The sequence below is a fragment of the Manacus vitellinus genome, unplaced genomic scaffold (genome assembly GCF_001715985.3).
Source record: "Manacus vitellinus isolate BGI_N305 unplaced genomic scaffold, ASM171598v3 scaffold_71_pilon, whole genome shotgun sequence".
In the NCBI taxonomy this organism is placed as follows: Eukaryota; Metazoa; Chordata; class Aves; order Passeriformes; family Pipridae; genus Manacus; species Manacus vitellinus.
Genome location: NW_021940761.1, coordinates 1,810,652 through 1,832,208, shown reverse-complemented (window position 1 = coordinate 1,832,208; position 21,557 = coordinate 1,810,652). Strand labels below are relative to the sequence as shown.

The following is a 21,557-nucleotide window of genomic DNA, read 5'->3' as shown; positions in this document are numbered from 1 at the left end:
GTGTGTGTGTGAGCATCACGTGTAACCACCTGTGAGCCCCAGCACCTGACAGGGCAGTTTGGGGGTGCGACAGGGGGACACTGTCACACCACTCTGCTGCCTGTGCCCACGGGGGCTGGAGACCTCTGGAGTGTGTCACACAGCCCGCACCAGGGCCAGGCTTTTCCCAACACCTGCTCAGTCGGGGAGGAAATTGGCAGACACCAATTCAGGTCAAAACAAACATCACCACCCTACAAAGCAATCGCCTTTTAATACACAACCAAACACGGGGAGGGGGGTGAGTCTTAGAACGTCTCTTTCTCCTCGGCATCATCCGGCTGCCAAGAGCAGCACAAAGAAATCACAGAGCGTAAAATGAGACACTGCCACCAAAACAGACTTTATGTGCACAGCCACAAGGTATGAAGAGATCAGACACCAGTCACAGAGCACCAGGGGGTCAGTCAGGGCCCCAGGCAGCAGAGCCTCGTGGGTGCCCCCACCCCGAAGTGACCCTTGGAGCCTGTGCCCTTGGCACCCCGTGTTTCACGTCGTCTCACTAGTGCCAGGACAGCAGAGGCTGGTGAGCAGAGTCCATCCTGCTGCTTTTTGGGTCTGGAGCCACCTCCTTGCCCTGTCCAAAGTGCTCCTCCAGGCTACTTTGGAGGGGTCTGGCACATTTCAGCATCTCTCTGCCCCCAGCCTGCAGACAGGAGCTTAACTTTCCCAAGCCCCATCTGCCCTGGTACAGCGAGGCAAAGCAGGATACAAAGGAAGAGATCCAGGGAGACAACGCCACTCCACACCAGGACACACTGCCTGGCTGCTGGCCCTGCACTAAATACCTGATTTAATTTGCTTGGTAAATGCTTAAGAGTGGTGTGAGAGGCAGATGTGATGCTGAGGGTGATGGGTGCACGGGGGGAAGGTACGAAGATCCCCAATCACTGTCCTCTCTCTGACACAACGTTGCACTCCAGTGTGGTCTCAAATCGAACACACCCTCCCCCATCACTGCTGCTTCTGTGGGTTTCCCTGATGGATCTGGGAGAATGTGCCCCACGGCGGGGAAAAAAAAATAATGAATTCACATCTTAGGTTAAAAATATAGAAAATAAAGGGAATTCAACAAAGTGATTGTTGTTGGCTCCAGGACAGCGCTTTGAGGGGCACAAAGTGGGTCTGGAGAGCAGCCAGTGGTCACTGCATCCCTCCCTGCCCTTCTTTCTCACTGCTTTGGCAAAGCCACAGGAGGAACCCCATCGTTCCTCCATCCGATGGCACCGCAAGGAGCAGGAGAGGAAGGAGAGGACAAGCCACTGACAAAACCAAGAGCAGCTTCTGCATCCCAGAAGGGTCACAACAGCCTAGTACCCACCTCTCCCAAATTCCCCAGGAAGGCTGCTGGAGAGCCCAAACCGCCAGGATGCCTCTGCTCTCACCACCTCCACCTCCCACTGAGACCCTTCAGTGCTGCTGAGCTTCTCAAAGTGCTTGGTATCATCCCATTTCTAAATGAACTGGGTCACCAGGGGCTCTGGAAGAGATGGAGAGCACAGGAGGGAGGGAGCAGAGGGACTCAGGCAGGTGGAGATGATGCAGGGGACTGAACAGCAACGTGACAAGGGTGGTCCACACACACAGGTGATGAGGAGACCACACTGAGTCAAGAAACAGCCATTCAGTGCTACATGTGAGAGAGCAGGTCCACCTGCAAGAGGCTGCCCCAAGCACATGGGCCAGGCGAGCACAGTGTCCTTCCTTGGACCCCCTGAGCCCACAAACCTCCACACTGGCATGGCTGCATCTCCCTGAAAGACTTCTCATGGGAAAAAAAGTCCAAACCACTGCATCTTCGACTGCCTGACAGCGCTGGAAGACAAAATGCTGAGTGACCAGGAAGCACAGGGCACTGCTTGCAGGTATGAGAAGGGCCCCCAGCTGCTGGTGGCTTTCCAAAATGCGGCTCCCAGTTCACAGTGATGTTTCAAAGCAGGCTGCCCACAAAGGCCGGTGTGCCCGCAGCCCCTGGCAGCTCCCCTCGCTGCCTCCCCACGAGCCGGGGCACCCCTCATGTCCTGCAGCCCTCACACCTCACCTTGGGCTGGATGTCACAGGCACAGAGCCGCTGCCTGCCCACCGAGGGCCCCGCCGGGCAGCCAGGGCCCCGTTCCGAGCACGGGGGTGCTCCTGCACCCCCCTTCCCAGGGGCAGCTGCTGAGCACCTCGGAACCGAGCCCACCGAGGGACGGGATGCTCCGGGGTGGTTCTCGCTGGGGCAAGGCAAGGCACCCAGCTGCTGGGGAAGGGATACTTTGGAGGCGTCCCTGAGGAAGTTGGTCTCCTGCCTAAGAAGGCTATTTCCATACTGGCACTCCGGCGGCACGACACGGTCCATCCGGTGGGTGCTGGGAGCCGTGCTGGACGCCAGCAGGAGCCCACTGTGTTGCACTGGACCTGCCCCAGCCTGGGGGAGCCACAGCTGGTGCTGCGAGATCCACTCGGCCTCTCGGAGCACTGCCTGTTCCCCTTCCCAGGAAACGCTGGGCTCTAGGTGGGGTGTCAGGGGCTGTTTGGGGAAGCCACCATTCCCTGGCAGCTGCCTGGCTCCTAAGGGTGCTGGCACTTGTGCAGGGCGAGCAGCCTCCTCCTCACGGAGGTTCCCATCCCCTGAGAACAAGGACTCATGCAAGCCCTGGGCAGGGCAAGGAGCAGGCTGGGAGGGGGGTGGCAGCCACAGCCCAGCCCCCGGGGGGCTCTCGGGGCATCCAGCCAGCAGAGTCTGGGACTCCACGTGTGCTCCTGCTGCTTCCAGCTGTTTTGGAGCTCTGGCCATCCAAGCTGCTGATGGGCAGCCTCCAGGAGGAGCACTCTGACCCAAAGCCGGGTTTGCCTGGAGCGGGACATGGTGCCACCGAGTCACTAATGTGTTTGAGTGCACGGGAGGCGGGCAGCTCGAGCCCAGCAGCTGGCACCCCAGATGGCTCTGAGCAACAGGAACAGCATTATCCACAGGAGCAGAGGGGGTAACTTCTGCTTGAAGCACTTGGCTTGCCCGCTGAAGTGCTACAGGGGATTTGGTGCTGGGGACCGGGACACCCAGCGCAGTCTCTCCCACCAGCCCGGCTGGGTCAAACGGGACCTGCTGCTCTGGCTGAGCTGAGCTCACCTCAGAGCTAACGGAGCCTGCAGAGACCACAGCACCTCGGCCTCCTTGTGCACCCGGGGCCTGGGGCTGTGCTGGGGATTGAGGCACTGCATTAGCTGCCCAGCAGCGCTGGAAATGAGCCACAACGCTGTTTTCCTCGTTGCAGTGTGGGAAGTCCACGCTCTTCCCAGCATCCTCCCCGAGGAGCATCTGCTCCACACAGGATGTCACCTCGGTGCCTGGCCTCTGGCCAACCCCCTGAGCCGGTGATTCCTCCTCTGCCCCCAAGCTGAGCAGAGCCTCCTCCCACTGCTGCAGCTCTGCGTGGTCCATGCTGAGGCTCTGGCAGACATTTCCCTCCACCTCGCTCTTCTCAAAGAGGGTTTCTATCACCACCAGGAGGGAGTCACTGTCCTCCTTGGCATCACTGATGTCCTCATTCCTGCCCAGTCCCTCGGGCTCAGAGATGAAATCTGCCAAGGAGAACTGAGGCACGTTATCAGCGTGGGAGTTGTATATGGATGCATCCTGCTTCATCATGGCCCCAAGGAGAGAGTTGGGGTCTACCAAGTGCTGCTTTGAGTGGGAATTTGCTTGTGTCTGCAACTCCTCCTTGGCTTGGAAGGGGTCCAGGAACCCGGGAAGGTCATTCTCATACAAGACTGCTTCCCCCGTGGCAAAGCTAAAAGGCAGCCGCAGGTTTCTCTTCCGCAGATGTTCCTCCCCTTCTTCATTCCTTCAGGGAAAAAACAGATGGAAACAGCATGAGCCTCTCCTCTGGGCCAGGCAAAACCACCCTTCTGACAGCAAGAGAGGAGCTCACAGCCCTGCCCTGGCTTTTCTAGAGAAGAAAGGTGCTGGATTGGACTGGTGGAGGATGGGGGCTCTGGGTTGCCTGTGGGAGGTCTGCATGGCTCAGGGAAGGGCTGAGTGTCCAGGGCTCACTCCAGGCAGGATCATGTCCACACCCACCTCCTCAGAGCCATTTCACTCATGCTGCAGGAGGGCACGTGCTGCAAAGTGCCAACTGTGCCCCCCAACCACCCTTCCCTCCACTCTCGTGGCCTCCCTGTGCCTGGAGCAGGGATACTCATGAGAGCAGGCAAAGGGAGCCAGGGATACTCTCAAGAGCAGGGGCAGGCAGCTGCCTGCTGCCTCTCAAGAGAGCAGGGGAAAGGAGCCAGGGATACTCGAGAGCAGGGGAAGGGAGCAAGGGATACTCAGGAGAGCATGGGCAGGCAGCCAGGGATACTCAGGAGAGCATGGGCAGGCAGCCAGGGATACTCAGGAGAGCATGGGCAGGCAGCCAGGGATACTCAGGAGAGCATGGGTAGGCAGCCAGGGATACTCAGGAGAGCATGGGCAGGCAGCCAGGGATACTCAGGAGAGCATGGGCAGGCAGGCAGGGATACTCACGAGAGGGCTCTCTGGCGGGAGATGATGAAGTTGGGCCTGCCCCCCTTGTAGACGAGCCGTGCGTTGGACTGCACCCACAGCCAGCCGCCCTGCTTGGTCAGCAGCCGGAACACCGTCAGCCCGCTCTCCCCTGTCTTCATCACTGGGGCAGGGACACAAGAGAGGTGGCACACACAGAGTTCCTCCGCGGGGGCACACGAGTGACGCCACGAGGCCGAGGAGCACCTCGCGCCCGTGCTCTGGGGGCAGGAGGTGCAGGATGCTGCCTCTCTGCCAGCTCCCCGAGCAGGTCTCACCCAGGAGGAGGAGCCTTTACTGCAGCCACTCCAGCCCTGGCACAGACAGCACTGAGGAGCAATGGTATGGCCTGGCCAGAGCTGCACGTGCAGAGCTCCTGACAAACCCCCCAGCCCGACAGCCCCCAGCACTCACTCCTGACGTGGTTCTCTGCGCAGTGCATCATGTCAGCCGCGTGCACAAACTGGTACCCGGAGCCCCTCCGGCACAGCTCCCTGTCCGTGTATCCCAGGACAACCTTCCCCCTGGAAATAGCACAGAAACCCTGGGACACCAGGGATGGATCCCCCACAGTTGCACCCTACCGGCCAGATGTGATCCCCTGCCAAAGCCTCCCGCTTTGGCTGGTACTACTCTCCATCTTGGGCTGAGCTGCATCCCCTCCTCCACAAAACCACCCTGTGCTGGGTTTGCTGGGCTAAACCACAGCAGACAGGAAGCACTGGTGCCCAGTTAACCTGCTCCCCGTGTTACTGGGGGGCTGCAGTGGGGCAACAGAAGCATCAGGCACCTTCCCCTGGGAGCTGGCTCAGACATTCCTTGTTCCCACAGGGTCTAATTTTCTGTCCAGCACCAGGGATTTTGCCATGGGGAAGGTGAGAGATGGCCTACCGGGAATCACAGGCCATAGGAGTGAAGTCCAGCTTGTGCTTTGTCTGGAAGATCAGCGTCTTGGCCTGAAGTTCCAGGATGGAGAGCGGCTGGAGGAGTGTTGCAATGGCAAAGAGAGCAACGGGGGACTTGTCTGATGCCAACTTCTGCTGCCCGAGAAGGAACTTCAGGCGCCCACGGAAATTCAAGGCCTAAGGGGGGGATTAGAACATGTGGGAGTGAAGCAAACAGGGTGGTGGGAACTGGCTGTGCCTCCACCCCTGTAGGACACAAGTGGCCCTGAGGGAACACGCTGTGGGCAGAAGGGGAGCAGAGGGATGTCCCAGTGTGGGGCTGCCTTACCAGAAATCCTGAGGAGTTATCCAGCAAGCAGCGGAAGCGGCAGGTGAAGCTCCTCTCCGTGAGGGATTGCTCCTCAGGACGGACGTGCTGGGGGCTGGACGTGGCACTGCATCCTGCCAGCGGTGGCTGCTCAGCGGGAACGGCTGGAAAACCCAAGGGAAAAGGAAGCTTTCCAAGCTGTGCTGCACACCTTGAGCTCACAGCTCAGACCCGCTGGAGCCAGGGTGCTCCCGCAGGGATCAGCCGGCGCTCACCATCGGCTGCGCGCGCCGGGGCCCTGTGCAGCTGGCGGCGGAAGGCGGCTCTGTCGTCCGCATGGATCAGCTCGTACACGCTCTGGTAGATGAGATCCGACTGGAATGACACAAGGGAAGAGCGTCAGCTCCTGGACAGCCTGGCAGAGGTGTCTGGAGGAGGACACGGCCCGGGGTTTTCCTTCGTGGCTGCTAAAAGTGGAGTGATGGAGAGTGAGGAGCAGGCAAACACCACCAGCTTTGTGTGCTGGGCAGCAAGGAGCAGGACTGGCTGTGTTTTTGGGCATGGGTCAGGAAGGAGGGAAAGGGAGCAGAGAGGGGGTCTGCCCAGGGAGATCTCGGGAACGGCTCAGAGGTTTCTAGAAGCAGTAGAAAGGGAGATGTCCAGGTAACCCTGGCTGCTCAGGACCACACACTCCCTGCTTCCCTGGCACTCCCCAGCCACAGCCAAGCAGAGCCTTCCAGCCTCTTCCCCACACTGTCAAGGCTGAGGTTCTCCTAGTGTTATTCAGCCCTTCCTTGGATGTTTCACCCTGGCTCTGGCTCTCAGTCCTTAATGGGAATGCTGAAACTCCAGCTCCTTCCCCTGCCACAGGAGCCCCTGCTCTTTGGGAAGGTGTGCTGCCCATCTGTGGGGCGAACCCATGTTAACTCACAGTGTCTTCTCAGGACCAAATTCAGACACAGCACCAGACAGGCTGTGGGGTGCCCGAGGGGATTTGCTTGTGGAGTACAAAATGCTGGTCTGCAACAGCACACAAAGCTCTCTCCTGCATTACCATCCCTGGTTCTCCGCAAATTTATTCCACAGGATCGATGTAAAAAACAATTTTAAGTACATTTTGACCAAACCGAACAATTTTTTTTCTTTTCAGACTTAGGCAGGGGAGTTTGCTGTTTCACAAAAGGGTTTTGGAGGTTTTATTTACTCGAAACCCATGGGAATCTGTATCCCAGAGGTCCTGCCAAGCCCACGGGCAGCATAGGCCAGGTCCCTGCCCTCAGGAACATGTTGGATGAGAGTCCCCTGCTTAACCAGGCATACTTTGAGAAGCTGCTGCCTGACAGCAGTTTTGACTTAGGGCATCAGCCATGAGGATCCCAGGGAGCTTGGAAAGGGTGCAAAGAGAGGAAGAAGAAGTAAACACCATGAGTCTCCATGGGTCCTCCAGGAATCCCTGCAATGAAACAGGTTTAGCAGCCTCACAACCATCCTGTTGCCTCAGTCCTTTGGCCAAAGGAGCTGGATTTTGGGGGGAATCAGAGGTAAGAGGGTGGATGTGGGGAGAGGCCTGCTTTTCCTTGGCATCCCATGTAACTCACAGTCCTTCAGGGCACTGACACTGCTTGTTGGTGAGATTCCCTCAGCCCTCTAAGTGAGGGCATGTGTGCCCAGCAGGACGATACAAGAAATATCTCACACCCCTCTCATACACAAAGGCAAGAGGACACAGAGCTGCCACGGCTCAGCTGGCATCTGTTCCCACTGAAGTCACAAACACACTTCTTGGCTTTCACAGCCCCCAGAGAACATGACTCATTTGGGAATGTGCATCAGAAGGGACCCAAGGGAGCTGGGAAGGGAGAAGAAATAGCCATGCCAGCTTGGCTATCAGCACCTCCTTCCCAGACAAGCAGTGCATCCACCTGCATGCCAGGAAAACACGGTACCCACCTGATGGAAGCCCAGGTAGTCCTGCACTGTAGGGGAGATGTAGAAGATGTAGCCATCTCCTGTCACAGCAATGACAAAGCCATTGAGTGCCTGAAAGCAGAAGTTGAGCCAGAGTTACCCTCCCCAGCTTCAACCCAGCTGCTGAAAGATGGAATTCCTCAGGTGTTTCTTCAGCATCAGGGGGACAGGAAGGGACCTTCTTCATCAACAAGGAACCCCACCAAGAAGGAAAGCATCTGGTAACCACACAGGACTTAATTCTGTTGGTCTTTTTGTCCCCAGCATGAGCAGTGATCTGGGATGGACTGACCACTTTCTCTAAACCCATCATGGAAGGCCTCTCACTGCAGGGCAGCTCCTGCACCAGGAGGATCTAGAGTTGGTTTCCTCCTCTCCAGCTGCACCAGTTGGGTACAGCTACACTCTTCTGGGGCTCTGCTTTGGAAAGGATGATCCTTGTGGGTCCCTTCCAACTCAGGATATTCTATGATTCTGTGATTTCCTCTAACAAAACCTGCTTACAACTTCAATAACAAGTAGTAATGGGTGTATAGGGGGAAGAAGGGCTGCTCTGAGCCATTCAGGAGCCTGCAGACTCCTGGATAAGCCTGGAGTCAGTTCAAGCTAACAAAGCCTTCAAAGTTAGCAACCAAACTCCAGTCACTCCCTAACCTGACCTATTTATCCACTCGTTAATTTTAAGGATGACATCCAAAGACACTTCAAGCCTTGCTCTTCATCCTAAATAGAGGTTATACAAGCTTATTTTTCCATGTCTTCTCCCCATACTGTCTCCAGTCACCTCCTCCCCTCCAAAACCTGCTTTTTAACCCTTAGCACCCGAGGGCATCTCTGCCACTCTCGGCTCCGAGGGTACACGAACAACTCGCCACAACAGACACAAAGTAGGACCAAACCCAGTCACCAACATCATTCAAAGATGGTGATGCAGCTAAAACCAACACCCACCTTGAAATAAAAAGAGGTGGGAAAATCTGGAATATCAGATCCCAGATTTGTGAAGGCCCTGACACATCAAAGAATCCCAGAGTGGTCTGGGTTGGAAGGGACCTTAAGGCCCACCTTGTTCCAAACCCCTGCCATGGGCAGGGACACCTTCTACTAGCCCAGGTTAACCCATTTCTTCAAGCCATGTCCAACTTGGCCTTGAACACTTGCAGGGATGGGGCAGCCACAGCTTCCCTGGGCAACCTGTGCCAGGGCCTCACTACAAATTAGGGAAACTGTTCCAAAACTCTAGAGGATCATGGCTGGGGTAAAGGGAGGGGAGCTCACACATCCAGTGAACACCCAGTAAATGAGGCAAGATGAAGATCCAGAGATACCTGGTGACCATTTCAGACTGATTTCCACCAAAAGCAAAGCACTGCATTAGACTCTTGCCCCTTGCTCTTGTCTGTAATATATTTATTAGTGAACAGATGGAGAGAAATTAGGAAAAGAGCACCCTAAATGGAAACCTAACATAGAGATCCAGCTTGCTGAGGGACTGATCCTTCCCTTTGTGTGCTGCAGCCCCCCAAGGGGCCTCGAGTCAGAGCTTTCTGCAAATTACAGTATCTGATTAAAATGCTCTTTGGGAAAAAAAAAAAAAAGCCACCAGGCAGCTCAGTGGGGGATTTCTGTCACACTCACACCTCATAAGCTCTCCAGATGCCTTCAATCACCCGAGGCTGCCAAGGCTCTGAGGGATCAACAAATTGCCGTCAGATGGTCCAACTCCAAAACTCTGGAGAGGGCTCAGGAGCAGCTCCATCGTGGGACTGGGGCAACCACGGGCTCCCCATGGTGTTATTCCAGCTGTTCCTCCGTGACTGTCACACTTGCAGGCAGCTGGGACCAGAGCCCACGTGGGAGCCCTCGTGTGGTCTGAGGTCCATGGCCAGAAGTCACACTGAGCTCCCAGGAGTCGCTGCCTCGCCAAAATCCCACACGGAGCCCCGTGCTGGGGCTCTGCTCACACCCGCCCGCCCCCACAGCTCTGGGCTGAAGGGACTGAAGGCAGACTTCAAGGAGCCAAGCATCCATCTGCTGGTGTTTGGAGAGGTGGCAGAAGAGGAGTGAAGGCCCAGAAAGTCTCCAAGAGAGCTGGAGAGGCACTTTGTAAAGGGTATGTACGGATAGGACAAGGGGGAATGGCTTCCCACTGCCAGAGGGCAGGGTTGGATGGGACGTTGGGAAGAAATTCTTCCCTGGGAGGGTGGGGAGGCCCTGGCACAGGTTGCCCAGACAAGCTGTGGCTGCCCCATCCCTGGAAGTGTCCAAGGCCAGGTTGGACAGGGCTTGGAGCAACCTGGGCTGGTGGAAGGTGTTTCTGACTGTGGCGGGGGATGGAATGAGACGGGGTTTAAGGTCCCTTCCAGCCCAAACTGTTCTGGGATTCTGTGAAAGCACAGGCACAGGCAATGACAGGAACAGGGAGCAGTTAAGGGTCTGGTACAGACCTGCCCTGCCCTCAAGGGCAGGGTTGCTAAGCTGACATGCCCAGGTGTTTATTCAGCAACCAGCCTTTCCATGTGACCTTTCCATCCCAGTTCCTTCCAGCTCACATCTATAAATGGCAGCCCAAACCAAGAGCATTCTGGAGCAGCTGGTTCACCAGCCCCTCGTGCTCTGGAGTTCCCTGACAGCTCTCCCATTAGACACTCGCTGGCCTTTCTACAAAGCAAAGCTCCCACTGCCACGGATTTCTTGCACCACTCCTTTCAAGATCCATCTTCCCTTCTTTTCTCCCCCACAACCTACAAACTTAGGCTGGGCTTTTCCCAACCCAGGCAGGCAGGGAACATATCCCTACAGAGCTCATGCAACGCCCCAGGTGGGGCAAAGAGCTCCTGGGGGACGTTTTATCCTGAGCTATCACCATTCTCCTCTCGGCATTTGCCAGAACACAAGGAACACACCACCCCGGAGACTAATGAGGGATCAATCCCTACACCACCATATGATATCCCTGAACCTCTTGGCTGGGATGGAGCTTGAGTCCACGAGCTGTAGTGTAACCAAAGGGGCAGAAAATGGTAGTGGGGATGAGAGGGAATGGTGGGATGGGGACCTGGACCTGTCCCAGCCAGGCAGTGTCACTGGTCTCTGTCCCTGGGTGCTCAGTGCCTGCAGAAATCACAGGGAAGCAGCTCCAGGCAAGGCAGGGTCTCTCCTTGCTCCACAGATGGGACCACATGCTCCAGAGCTGCTTGGGAAGACCCCAAATGACCAAATTACCTGGAGCAGCAGTTCCCCCTCAGGAAATGGCTCCCTGTCGACCTGCAGGTCCGTGTGTCTGTTCCCCCCTGGGGCTCTGGTGTGATCCAGCAGGCAGCTGCCAGCCTTTGGAGCTGTGGCTGCAAGAGAGAAGGCAAGAAATCAGTGTGGAAGAGGCAAGCCAGGAGCCTCTTCCTCCTCCTGCCCACCCCAGGGCTGCTCATGCAGCCACACCACGCCATCCAGAGCCCGTGGACTTGGCTTGGAGGGAGGAGAGACCAGTGGGAACTGGCACAGAGCCCATGACAGAGCCATGCCCAACTTGCCCAAGGCTTCCTCCCAGAGATTATTTGTCCTGCTTGATCCCATTTCTGGGAAACCTCACTTCTGCCAAGGTCTGAGGCAGAGATGCAAAGGATAGAGGGGAGCTAAGTGCTTCTGGGATGGCCAGGCTGGGAAACAACACCCAATACAGCAATAACTCTGCAGGTTAGAGTCTGGTAGAGCTGGAGTTCGCTTCAAGCCACCCCAGTGGGGTGCTCTCTCAGCTCTCCTGCCCTTCAGGGCTGAAGAAGGACGGAGGCAAACCTTTCCAAACCACCCCAGATGCCACCAAATTACCCATATTTTTTTTCTCCCTTTGGCTGCTCAGAAGCAGGTCAGAGGGTTGGTGTCCACGACTCTCCCAGGACACCTGAGCAGCTCTCAGCTGCCAGGACTCTTTGCCATGACCTCCCCAGGCTGATTCACGTGCTGCCTCATGCTTCATTCCCAGAGGCCTTTAAGGCAACACCCTTGGGTGCAACCAACATGAAACCTCCTCCTGCCCTGGTCGCAGGACCTTGGGCATCAGAAGACACACAGAGAACTGGTTGTTCAGGGAACAGGAATGAGGAGGGTGGCTCCCAGGGACATCCCCCGTGTGGTACTTCATCTGCTGATTCCCACTGAAAAACCTCAGTCCAAACTCAGGACAATTTCAAGGCATGTTTTTGTGCCAGCTCAACAAAAAAAACCCCACACAGATAAAGCTCAAAGCAGCCCCCATGTAGGAACCACCCACCTCTGCCACCACCACGAGCTCCCACAGTGCCCCAAGGTCAGACAGAGCTCACCTATCCCGTGGGATCCACATCCCAGCAGAGATCACTGCCTGCCCTGGTGGGTCAGATGATGCTGTGTGACCTGGGGTGGATCCAAAGGGAAAAATTCCTCTGAATCTGGGGGAGTGGTAGGAAAGGAGGAAGAACCTCAAACCACCCCAAGCCTGACCGTACATTTAATTTTCTCCATGGCAGAAGCTCTCGCTTCACCATCGAAAGGTTTTAAAGGTTTGTTCCCTGGGAACACCAAGTTCAAAGCCAAAATAATTCAAAACCCAAAAAAGTTCCACGTGAAACCGCTGCCATGAGACATTTTGCTTTGCATCAAACCATCAGTATGCAAAGGCATTCCCCCGATGGCTTGGCATGTTTGTATTAAAACCCAGCTTGGGGCCAAAACATCCCTGGGATGTATTTCTACATGGGACAAGGGCCTGCCCAGGCAGGCTGTCAACAGGCAGGGCAGGGACAAAGGTAGGGCAAGGGGAATTAGCTGAAGGCCTTGCACAAGGTGACACAAAGAGCAGTGGGGAGGATGCTCTGAGGCCATGAAGCAGAATTATCCTCGATCTCTGTCGGTGAGAGAGCTGGGATACTTCAGCCTCCCCAAAAACTCGATGCTCAGGCAGCACCTCCACCTTCTCCATCAGTCACATCATCTGCCCTCTCCCATCCTGTGCCCTCAGAGGTGGATCAGCCAGGCCAGGGGATCTGAGACCTCTGGGAAAGGCAAGGAGTCACCAAACAAAAAGCCTTCTCACATGACTGCCATGTGATCCCCAAGTTCAAACACCCCGAGCCCATCTGGACCACGGGTCTGGCTTCAATTTACATTTCATGGAGCGGAATAATTTCAAAATGAAACATCGGCTCTTTTTTTAAATCTGATTTCTTTTGAAGTGCTGACTCCTCTCTGAAGCATTGAAACCAGGCAGGCTGGCAGGGGGTTTCAAAAAGGAACGAGTTCTTCCAAAACAAAGCTCCAAAAGGGCAGTGAGTGATTTGAGAGGACGCACATCCCGGGAACGTGTGGTCTCCAGCTCTCTCCCAGTGCCTGCCAGCAGCATCTGCAGGGAGAGCTGGGGAGAGCTGCTGTGGGCTTACAGCATCCGACAGGAAACAGGTCCAACATGTATCCAAGCTATAATGTACCCACAGCAACAGAAACAACTGCAGAGAAAAGGACGATGCACTTTTGCTGTTTGCGCCCAGTTTTTCCAGCCTCCTGCTGCGCATCCTTGAGAATAAATGGGAGTTAACACGACGACGTGGTGCTTGGGGACATGATTTACTGGTGGGCTTGGCAGTGCTGGATTAATGGTTGGATTTGATGATCACAGAAGTCTTTCCCAATCTTAAGGATTCCGTAATTCCACAAAAAAGACCACGAGAAAAGTCATCTGCAATACTAGACAAATTCCAGGCGTTTGCTGAAGCGATTTGGTGATAATTTCTATTTTCAAAGTGCTTGGATAAGGGCTCTCTGTGTGTAACTTTTAAGATAGGAGGGGAAAATCCAGCTCTGTCCTGAACCCCAGCACCATGAGAGCACTGGAGGAGGTTTCCTGCACTGGTGTGATCCCCAAAGATTGAAAAGGCTTTCATTCAGCCAGGGAAGATGCCAGACAGGATCAGTAACATTTTCGTCCCCCCTTGGGGGCTTTCTTGCCTCTGCAAGGGGGTTTCTAAGCCCTGCAATGGAGGAAAGCCCTCAAGCAGGAGAAAGAAGGGAAAAAGAGCAAAGCAATCCAATCTCTCCACTTTTTGCTTGTCACACATCCCTTGCCTCTGGCATGGATTTGGCACTGAAAAAAAAAGGGTTATTGGTGACAACCCCGGAGTCAGTTCTGCTCTCACGGGCTGGGTTACAGCGGTGGGAGGTGCCAGGCTTTGCCCACGGCAAGCATTGCCCTTGGAACTGGCTCCAGAGATGCCTGGCACCAAAAAACCAGGAGCTCCCAGCTCCTCCAGCAACACCAAGCCATGCACAACTGTTTTCCTCTTGGATCTGATCCCGAACCCCGTCAAATTAGCACCAACCTTTGCCCCAGATGTTTAACAAAGGTATTTTGCCAAGCAGAGCAGGCTCATGCCATCCAAGTAAAACAGACAAATGCCAAAGCCACAGATTATAAACCTGTTAGGAAAAGTCACCCAGTATTTCCCAAGGAGCACAGAAATGCCCAGGAGAGCTCTGGCATCCCCAAAGCCCATGCCAGCCGCTCCGACCTGCTGCTGCAAACGTTCATCCCACACAGTCCTGCAGGATCTCACCCAGGGACAGATTTAAACTTGACTCCTTTCACTGCATCAGTTGCCTCAGGCCCAGACCCCTGCAGTTCTGGCCCATGGCAACACCAAAACGCGAGGAGATGAACAAAAAAGCTTATTTAACACTGATGGCAGTGAGATTGCCCAGTGAGACCTGTGCCAGCTGCCCTGCAGTGGAGCACTGGGAAGGAACCTGGTGTGACCAGCACCAGCGGTGGGAAAGGACCTGGGGAGACCTCCTAAGCCAAGCCCCTGCTCCAGCAGGGTCAGCTACAGTGGGTTTCCCAGGATCAGTCCCTGGCACAGATGGGGATCTTGGATCTAACCTTCCTAACTGCACCAGTGCAGGGATGGTGAATGTCCAGCAGGGGTCTAGGAGGATTCATCCTGCACTCCTCCACAGGCAGGTGGATGGAGACCCACCAGGACTCGAAGGCCAGTGGTGGCAGGAATATTCCGCCCAGCACATCCTCCTGGGAAGCCAGATGTGCAGGAGACAGTCTTGCCATGTGTCACAGCCCGTGCAGGACACTACCCTGCCCTCCCTCACGCTTGGGCAGCAGCCCAGATGTGTCTGGAGGAGGTTTGGAAGGAAGGTAAACACAGCCAGGGCACATGTGTGGCCCACACGTGGCCAATGGTATTTCCTGCCCCAGGCTGGCACTGGGCTGGGTGTGGGCCAGGGGGCACGAGGAGGGACCCCACTATCCTCTGCTTCTTAGGAGCTGTTAGTCATCCCAAGCTTTGCCAGGCTCTTGTAGCAGGAGAGGGTTTTCCATGGGTTCTGAAAGAGGGCAGGGTTAGATGGGATTTTGGGAAGGAATTTTCCCTGGGAGGGTGGGGACACCCTGGCACAGGTTGCCCAGAGAAGCTGTGGCTGCCCCATCCCTGGAAGTGTCCAAGGCCAGGCTGGACAGGGCTTGGAGCAACCTGGGTTAGTGGGAGGTGTCCCTGCCCATGGCAGGGGGTGGAAGGAGATGATCCTTAGGGTCCCTTCCAACCCAAACTGTTCTAGGACTCTGTGATCCTCCCTATTGCAGACCTCTCCACCTGGGTGACCCAGGAAGAGGGCATGGTAACACATTCCCTAAGCACACCCTCTCCACCTCACAGAGCGTTTTTAGCCCCATTTTCTTGCTCACCCTTGGCAGAGCCACATCTGCAAGCCCAGGATCTGCTTCCTTTGTCACAGGAACTGTAGGAAACGAAGCCCAGCACAGCTCTCCAGCCAGCTGCAGCTTTTCCAAGCTGCTCAGCACTAAAACCCACCCAAGCTTTCATGAGCTCTCACTGCTTGCAGCAAGTGGGGCTCCCGTCACAGCACACGGAGCCCGGAGCACCACGGCAGTCACAGCACTGCCAACGTAGGGACAAGCTTTTCTCCTGGGGCACTTGCTCTCAAAGAGACAGGGATCAGCAAAGTCACTCCAGATTTGTCTGGGAGACCGTCACACAGGTCCAAGTAGCAACCACTGCAAAACAGTCTGCAGACAGGAGCTCAGCACGAGGCTGGCAGTGAGGTTCAGTCCATTTTTATACGAGTGACAAAACCTTCAGAGTGTCTCTAAGGCAGGTTTTGATAGTACCAGGCTTGTCATCGCTATCCACCAGCACTCAAAGGCTGGCTCTGATGAGCAAAGCTTGGGAGACACCAAGCCCTGAGCCCCTACCTTGCTGTGTTTTATCCATATAACCTCTGGTAAGATGGATTTGGAACTGGATGGTTTTTAAGGTCCCTTCCAACCCAAACCATTCTATGGTTCTGTGACAGTTCAGTGATGCCCAAAGCAGGCTCTGGCCTGGGGAGGGCGGAGAAGCCTCAGTTCAGTGAGAAGAGCAAACACAGGAGTGCTCAGCTATGGCATGTCCTCCCCTGAGGTACCCACAGGGCATCACCCACAGCTGGTGATAAGTGCATGCCAAAAGCAAAGGAAGAGAGAAACCTGGACTCCTGGGTCTATTCCTCCTCCTGACTGCGGGGAAGAGTCAGCCCAGGGGTCACAGCCGAAACCAACCCAACTCAAAAGCCAAATTTCTTTTTTTTTTTTTTAATTTTTTTTTTTTATTTTGCACAGAGAAACTGAGACACCAGAGCTGTGCAACACCTGCAGCACTTGCAGCAGGGGACAGAGGACTTACAGCAGATGTGTGTGCCCAAAATCAGCCTGTGGAGGCATGGAGGGAGCTCTGAGGGCTTCCCTCTCTACAACTGAGCCTTGCACAGTAGTTTGCATTTCCAGCAAACTACTAATTTTCTGGTTTCTTGCTAAAGCACGGACAGAAGAGAGAACATTTAAAAGCAAAGCAACTTTAAAAGATGGTGCAGTGAGTCACTACCCTGTGATGGAAACCAGGGTCCCACCCAGATGCAAGACCCTTTCCCTAATATCCACCCTGTAAGCAGGCAATGATGCCAGCATTCAAACTCACTGTGGGTTGTCTTCCACTCTGTCCCACCCCAAACACTGTCCCAGACCCTGATGCCTGACTTCCTACACCTCATTAAACAGGTCAGTTCCCGAGCCAAAGGCATATAGTACCCACATATCAGAAATACCAGAGAAGCTGGAGAAGGTTGGAACCCCCTCCCTCAGCCAGGCTTGACGCAGACACAGGGAAGCTCCACTCCAGGCATGGAGGGAGCACAAGAAATGCAGCACAAGAAGAAAAGGAGCCTCGGGGCATCACCCTGTGAGCCCACGTGCAATTGGTCTATCAATTGCCTGGAGATAAGGCAATTATCAGTCTATCAAAATATCCACTGTCTCCTGCCTGGAGATAAGGCCACACTTGGGCTGTGGATGGAGGGAGGGACAGGGAAGCTCACCAGGTGATGCCACGCTCTCCTGCTGCAGGAGAGGGGCCTGCATGAAGCAAGAACTGGAGCAGAAAGCACAGCACGAGGGGCTTCACCACGTCCCCCCAGAATGCCTGAGGGGACACGCCAGGAACAGGAACAGCCAGGAACAGGCTGCCCTGACCTGCAGCTGACACGGGTCTTCATCGGGCAGGGCTGGAACCAGGCAGACCTTGATGAATCGGGGGGATGATCTGAAGTCAAACACGATGAACTTCAGGGCAAACAGGGGCAGAGCAAGGGGAAGGAGCTGGAAATCAAAGGCAAGTGGTCAAATGGGAGTAATTGGCCTGGCAGGACAAGTCTCCAAGGAGGAACACAAATCCCTGCAATGCCAATTGCATTTCCAGAGCAGCTCTCACGCTGGGAAGCACATGCTGAGCACAGCCAGCAGCAACCAGCTCCTGCTTGGAGGCACAGGTCCCATTTGGAGAGTTTGGCACCGGGGTCTCCTCCTGGAGACCAGCATCCCAGCTGGAGAGGGCCCTGGGAGAGCTCCAGAGGGCTAGGCATGAGGCAAAAGCTAAGGGAGCCAAGTCTATTCAGTCTGCGGGGGCGAGAGGACACAACAGGAGCCTCCAAGCACAGAAAGCTGCTGCTGCCTTCCTGCCCTCCACATGCTCTGCCTCCACCAGTGTCCATCATCCATTCCATCGAGCCCAAGGCACTGGAGATGAAGCATGTCCCTGTCCCCACGTCCTGGTGACTCGTGGGAATGTGGTGACTCCCCCCAGCCAGGCTCTGCACCCCCATTTCCCCTCTTGGCCCAGACACGTGCTGGGTGCCACAGCCCATGGCTGGGTCAGGGAGCAGGAAGGAGTTAATGCTCTGCCAGCACCGCCTGGGACAGAGGGACTTGTGGTGTCCCCAAAACATCACACCCTGCCATCACGGCATTCGGCTGCCTTCCTTCCCAGCCACCCATCCCGCATCTCAGACACGTGGGAACTGAACCCCATTCCCCACATTTTCCCCAAAAAAGCAGGTAAGAGAGGAATAAGCACTCAGCAAAGCTCACTCTCAGTCCATCCTTGGCTTTGAGGAGCCCAAAGCACACCCAATGTGTGCAGTAATCACCTCTCTTGTGCAAAGACATCTTCCCTCTGCTGCAAGTGCCTCTTCATGCCTCCACCACATCCTCTGGGGTCCTGCTCCCAAGAAGGACCCCCTGGGTCACAGCCTTTCTCGCTCACAGCCAGTCAGCCAGCACAGGCCCAGCACAGCCCTCAGCAGCTCCCAAGACACGTCAGAGGTGCTCAGGGAACAGCCGAGACCACAGACAAGGAGGAGGGTCCACCACGCTCAGCTACACTGGGTGCTCTGCCAGCCACCTTCGAGTCCACTCCAGAGGCATCGCCGTTGAGATGCTCCAGCACTGCCCAGGAATGGGAGTTGGAGATGGAGCTGCTCTGGGTCCCATCTGGGAAACCAGCTCTGATGGAGAGATCCCACCGTTGCAGCTCCATGTGTGAGCTGCAGCCTCAGAAGGAGCCCAACCACAGAATTATAAAGGGTGGAAAAGACCTCCAAGATCATGGAATCCAACCATCAACCCAGCAGTGCCAGGTCCAGCAGCCTACAGACCCTGGGGGGGTTCAATTCAATTTATAATTTAATAATTATATATCATATTATATACCATATATATATGGTATGTATGATATATACTGTAATTTACATATTATATATACTGTAATTATAATACGTTGAAGAAAATTGGATTGAAGATAAAAGTGAGACTGGATTGAAGAAGAATTAAAGATTTGCTTGAAGAAGAAGAATAGGGAGGGAAGGATAGGGAGGGAGGAATAAATATAAGAATACCAAATATGGAATAAATATGAAAATACATAATATGGAACATAATAACAGGGAATATGTATTATATTATAAATTTATAGTTACTTAATGTAATTTTAAACTGCCATTCCAGTTGGATGAGGGAAATGTTGCTGCTCAACAAGACATCACTCCCTTCTTCACCATGGGCTGGTGGGAGCAGGACACAGGAGGGCTTTTGGAAGTAAATGAGGGTGTTTGGATGTAAAGGACGGGTAGGATGGCTGCTGATGAGATGGAGGAACTTTGCAGGAGGTCTCAGCTCCTGGGCAGGCACCCAAACTGCTCCCTCCATCCATAGTGATGTTCCTCTGCCAGTCACCCCTTCCAAGAGTGATGGGGTCGGGATCCTCTGCTCCCAACACCCCCCAGCCCCTCCCCAGTCACTCACCTGCCTGCTCTCCAACCCTCAGTTTCCAAGGCTGAACTAGGTGGTCTCCCTGTCCCAGGGATGTTGCTTTTCCAGGACACCAAGCACCCAATACTGACCGAAGAGAACCAGACTTGGATGTGTGACATCCAAAAATGAAGGTGATTCCTTCCTTCCAGAAAACAAACACAGGCTTTCCTTCCAGAATTACCCCTCCAGTGATTCCTTCCAGAGGGGACACGGATAAAACGTGTGTTGTGAGGGGTCCCACGAGGAACCACTGCCAACTCCACCACATTTTGGGAGATGAGGCACTTTCCTGCCCACTTTTCCTTGGCATTTTCAGTCCAGCACCTCAGCTAAAGGTGCAACACTGCATTATCAGCATCCAAGGGCCCGATCCCACATCTCACCACCATCCCATCTTCAGGAAACACAGCCTTCCCTCCCAAAGCTTGGGGTGGGGCATGAGCTGTGCAGTCCCCTGGGGACTGACCCCAGGGGCTTTCCCCGCCTCACAGCATGGACACTCACCTGTCAGGTAGCTCTTGACCTTCAGGTATCCAACGGCCAGCCGCAGGATGGAGAGCTTGTCCAGCCTGGAGCGCACATCCTCGGGGAAGGGCAGCAGCCCCGTCAGCTTGTTCAGCTCCTGGTTGAGCCGGTCGCGGTGCCGCTTGGAGGGGTTGGACTTCACACCCTCAGCAGGTGGTGGTTTGGGGCTGGGAGAGGCAAAGGAGAGTTTAATCACACTGGGATTGCCCACAGGCCAGGCTGGACAGGGCTTGGAGCAACCTGGGAGAGTGGAAGGTGTCCCTGCCCATGGCAGGGGATGGGATGGGACAAGCTTTAAGGTCCCTTCCAACCCAACCCATTCTGGGATTCCACGACTTGGACAACTAAAAAAAAAAAAAAAAAAGCAAAGTAGATGCAAAAAAAAATTGTTTACTTCCAATATTCTGATTTCTGCTCCTTTCAGATGGGTATTTCTAAACTAAAACAGCATCTGATGCCAGACAGGCCGTGGGACCAACCCTCAGCCTGCAGAAGGAACAGTGTCCACGAGAGCAGCTCTTGTCTGCCTCAAGCCAACACAAGATGCCATCTCTATCAGCTGCAGTTATCTCACATGCTCCAGCCGAAAGCCCCTCGCAGCAGCAAGAGCTCAGATAACAACTTTAATGAGTCTTGGATGTCACCTTGTCTGCTTCATTTTTTAATGCCAATTTGAATTTCGTAGCTTGAAGAAAAACCCTTCAGAGCCCCCCTCTCTGTATCTGGCTCAGCTGCATCCCTTAACACGCACCTCATTTTGTTTGACGGAATTTGTCTAACCACAAACTCTCCCTCCCCAGGCATCCTCTCTCCATAAAGGAGCTTTGGATAACAGGTTCTGCCAGTATTTAGCAGCAATTTAAGCTCTCTCCTCTACCACCACTCTCCAATCTCATCTGGCAGGGCTGCTCACAAGTGTGACACGAAGGGAAATGAGCACTAAATGAACTGCAGTGAGGTGCCTGTTGAATTTTCAGCTCAGAGAGTGACCAAGGGGTCTCCTAAGGATGAATGGAAAATTGTAGCATTTCCCCAGGAAAGCTCAATCCTGCTGGTTTGTAACAGCAGCATCAGGAGAGCCAGATCCTCACTCAGGACCACTGGAACAACTCAGCACCAAACTCGTCCATACAAGCTGGGCAAAACACACTGGCACCAGGGCTTTTATGGATCTAGTGGATTAAACACTTTTGAAATCACAGTCACGCACAGGAAGGAAAAAAATTAAAAACAGTTTTCCCTTGACTCTGATTAGAACAAAAAAGAGGTGAAGTAAATTACTCTGAGTTTCCTCAGATACCCCTCAAAGTCCTCAGCTTGCTCACTCTCCAAATCCAGCCCCCAAACAGTCAGAAAGAAGAGAAAACGAGACTGGAGACGAGCACAGGAGTGGGTAAAACACAGAGTTGTAATGGGATCTCTTGGACAGTCTGGCTAGGCACTGAAAGTCCCCTGGCTGAGGCACAGGGGGTGACACAGCCAGCAGCGAGTCACCCCAAGGCCGAGGGAGGACACCCCATCACCCCATGTGCCTGCATGGCCCCAGCTGCAGCACACAGCGGGCACCCTCAGAGGGGGGTGACAGTGAGGAAAATGGCTCATGGAAACAGTAAA

At 54.6% G+C, this 21,557-nt stretch overlaps 1 protein-coding gene across 1 annotated transcript in view; it reads right to left on the bottom strand.

Annotated features, from left to right (window-relative positions):
* LOC103764088 (aryl hydrocarbon receptor) overlaps positions 1-20,699 on the bottom strand; it is a 44,684-nt gene extending 23,985 nt beyond the window's left edge. Inside the window, exons 1-2 of the mRNA XM_029964424.1 lie at positions 20,695-20,699; positions 19,923-20,110 (exon numbers count right to left, since the gene is read on the bottom strand). Coding sequence (XP_029820284.1) covers positions 19,923-20,110; positions 20,695-20,699 — 193 coding nt within the window. The remainder of the gene's footprint in view (positions 1-19,922; positions 20,111-20,694) is intronic.
* Positions 20,700-21,557: the final 858 nt, after the last annotated feature.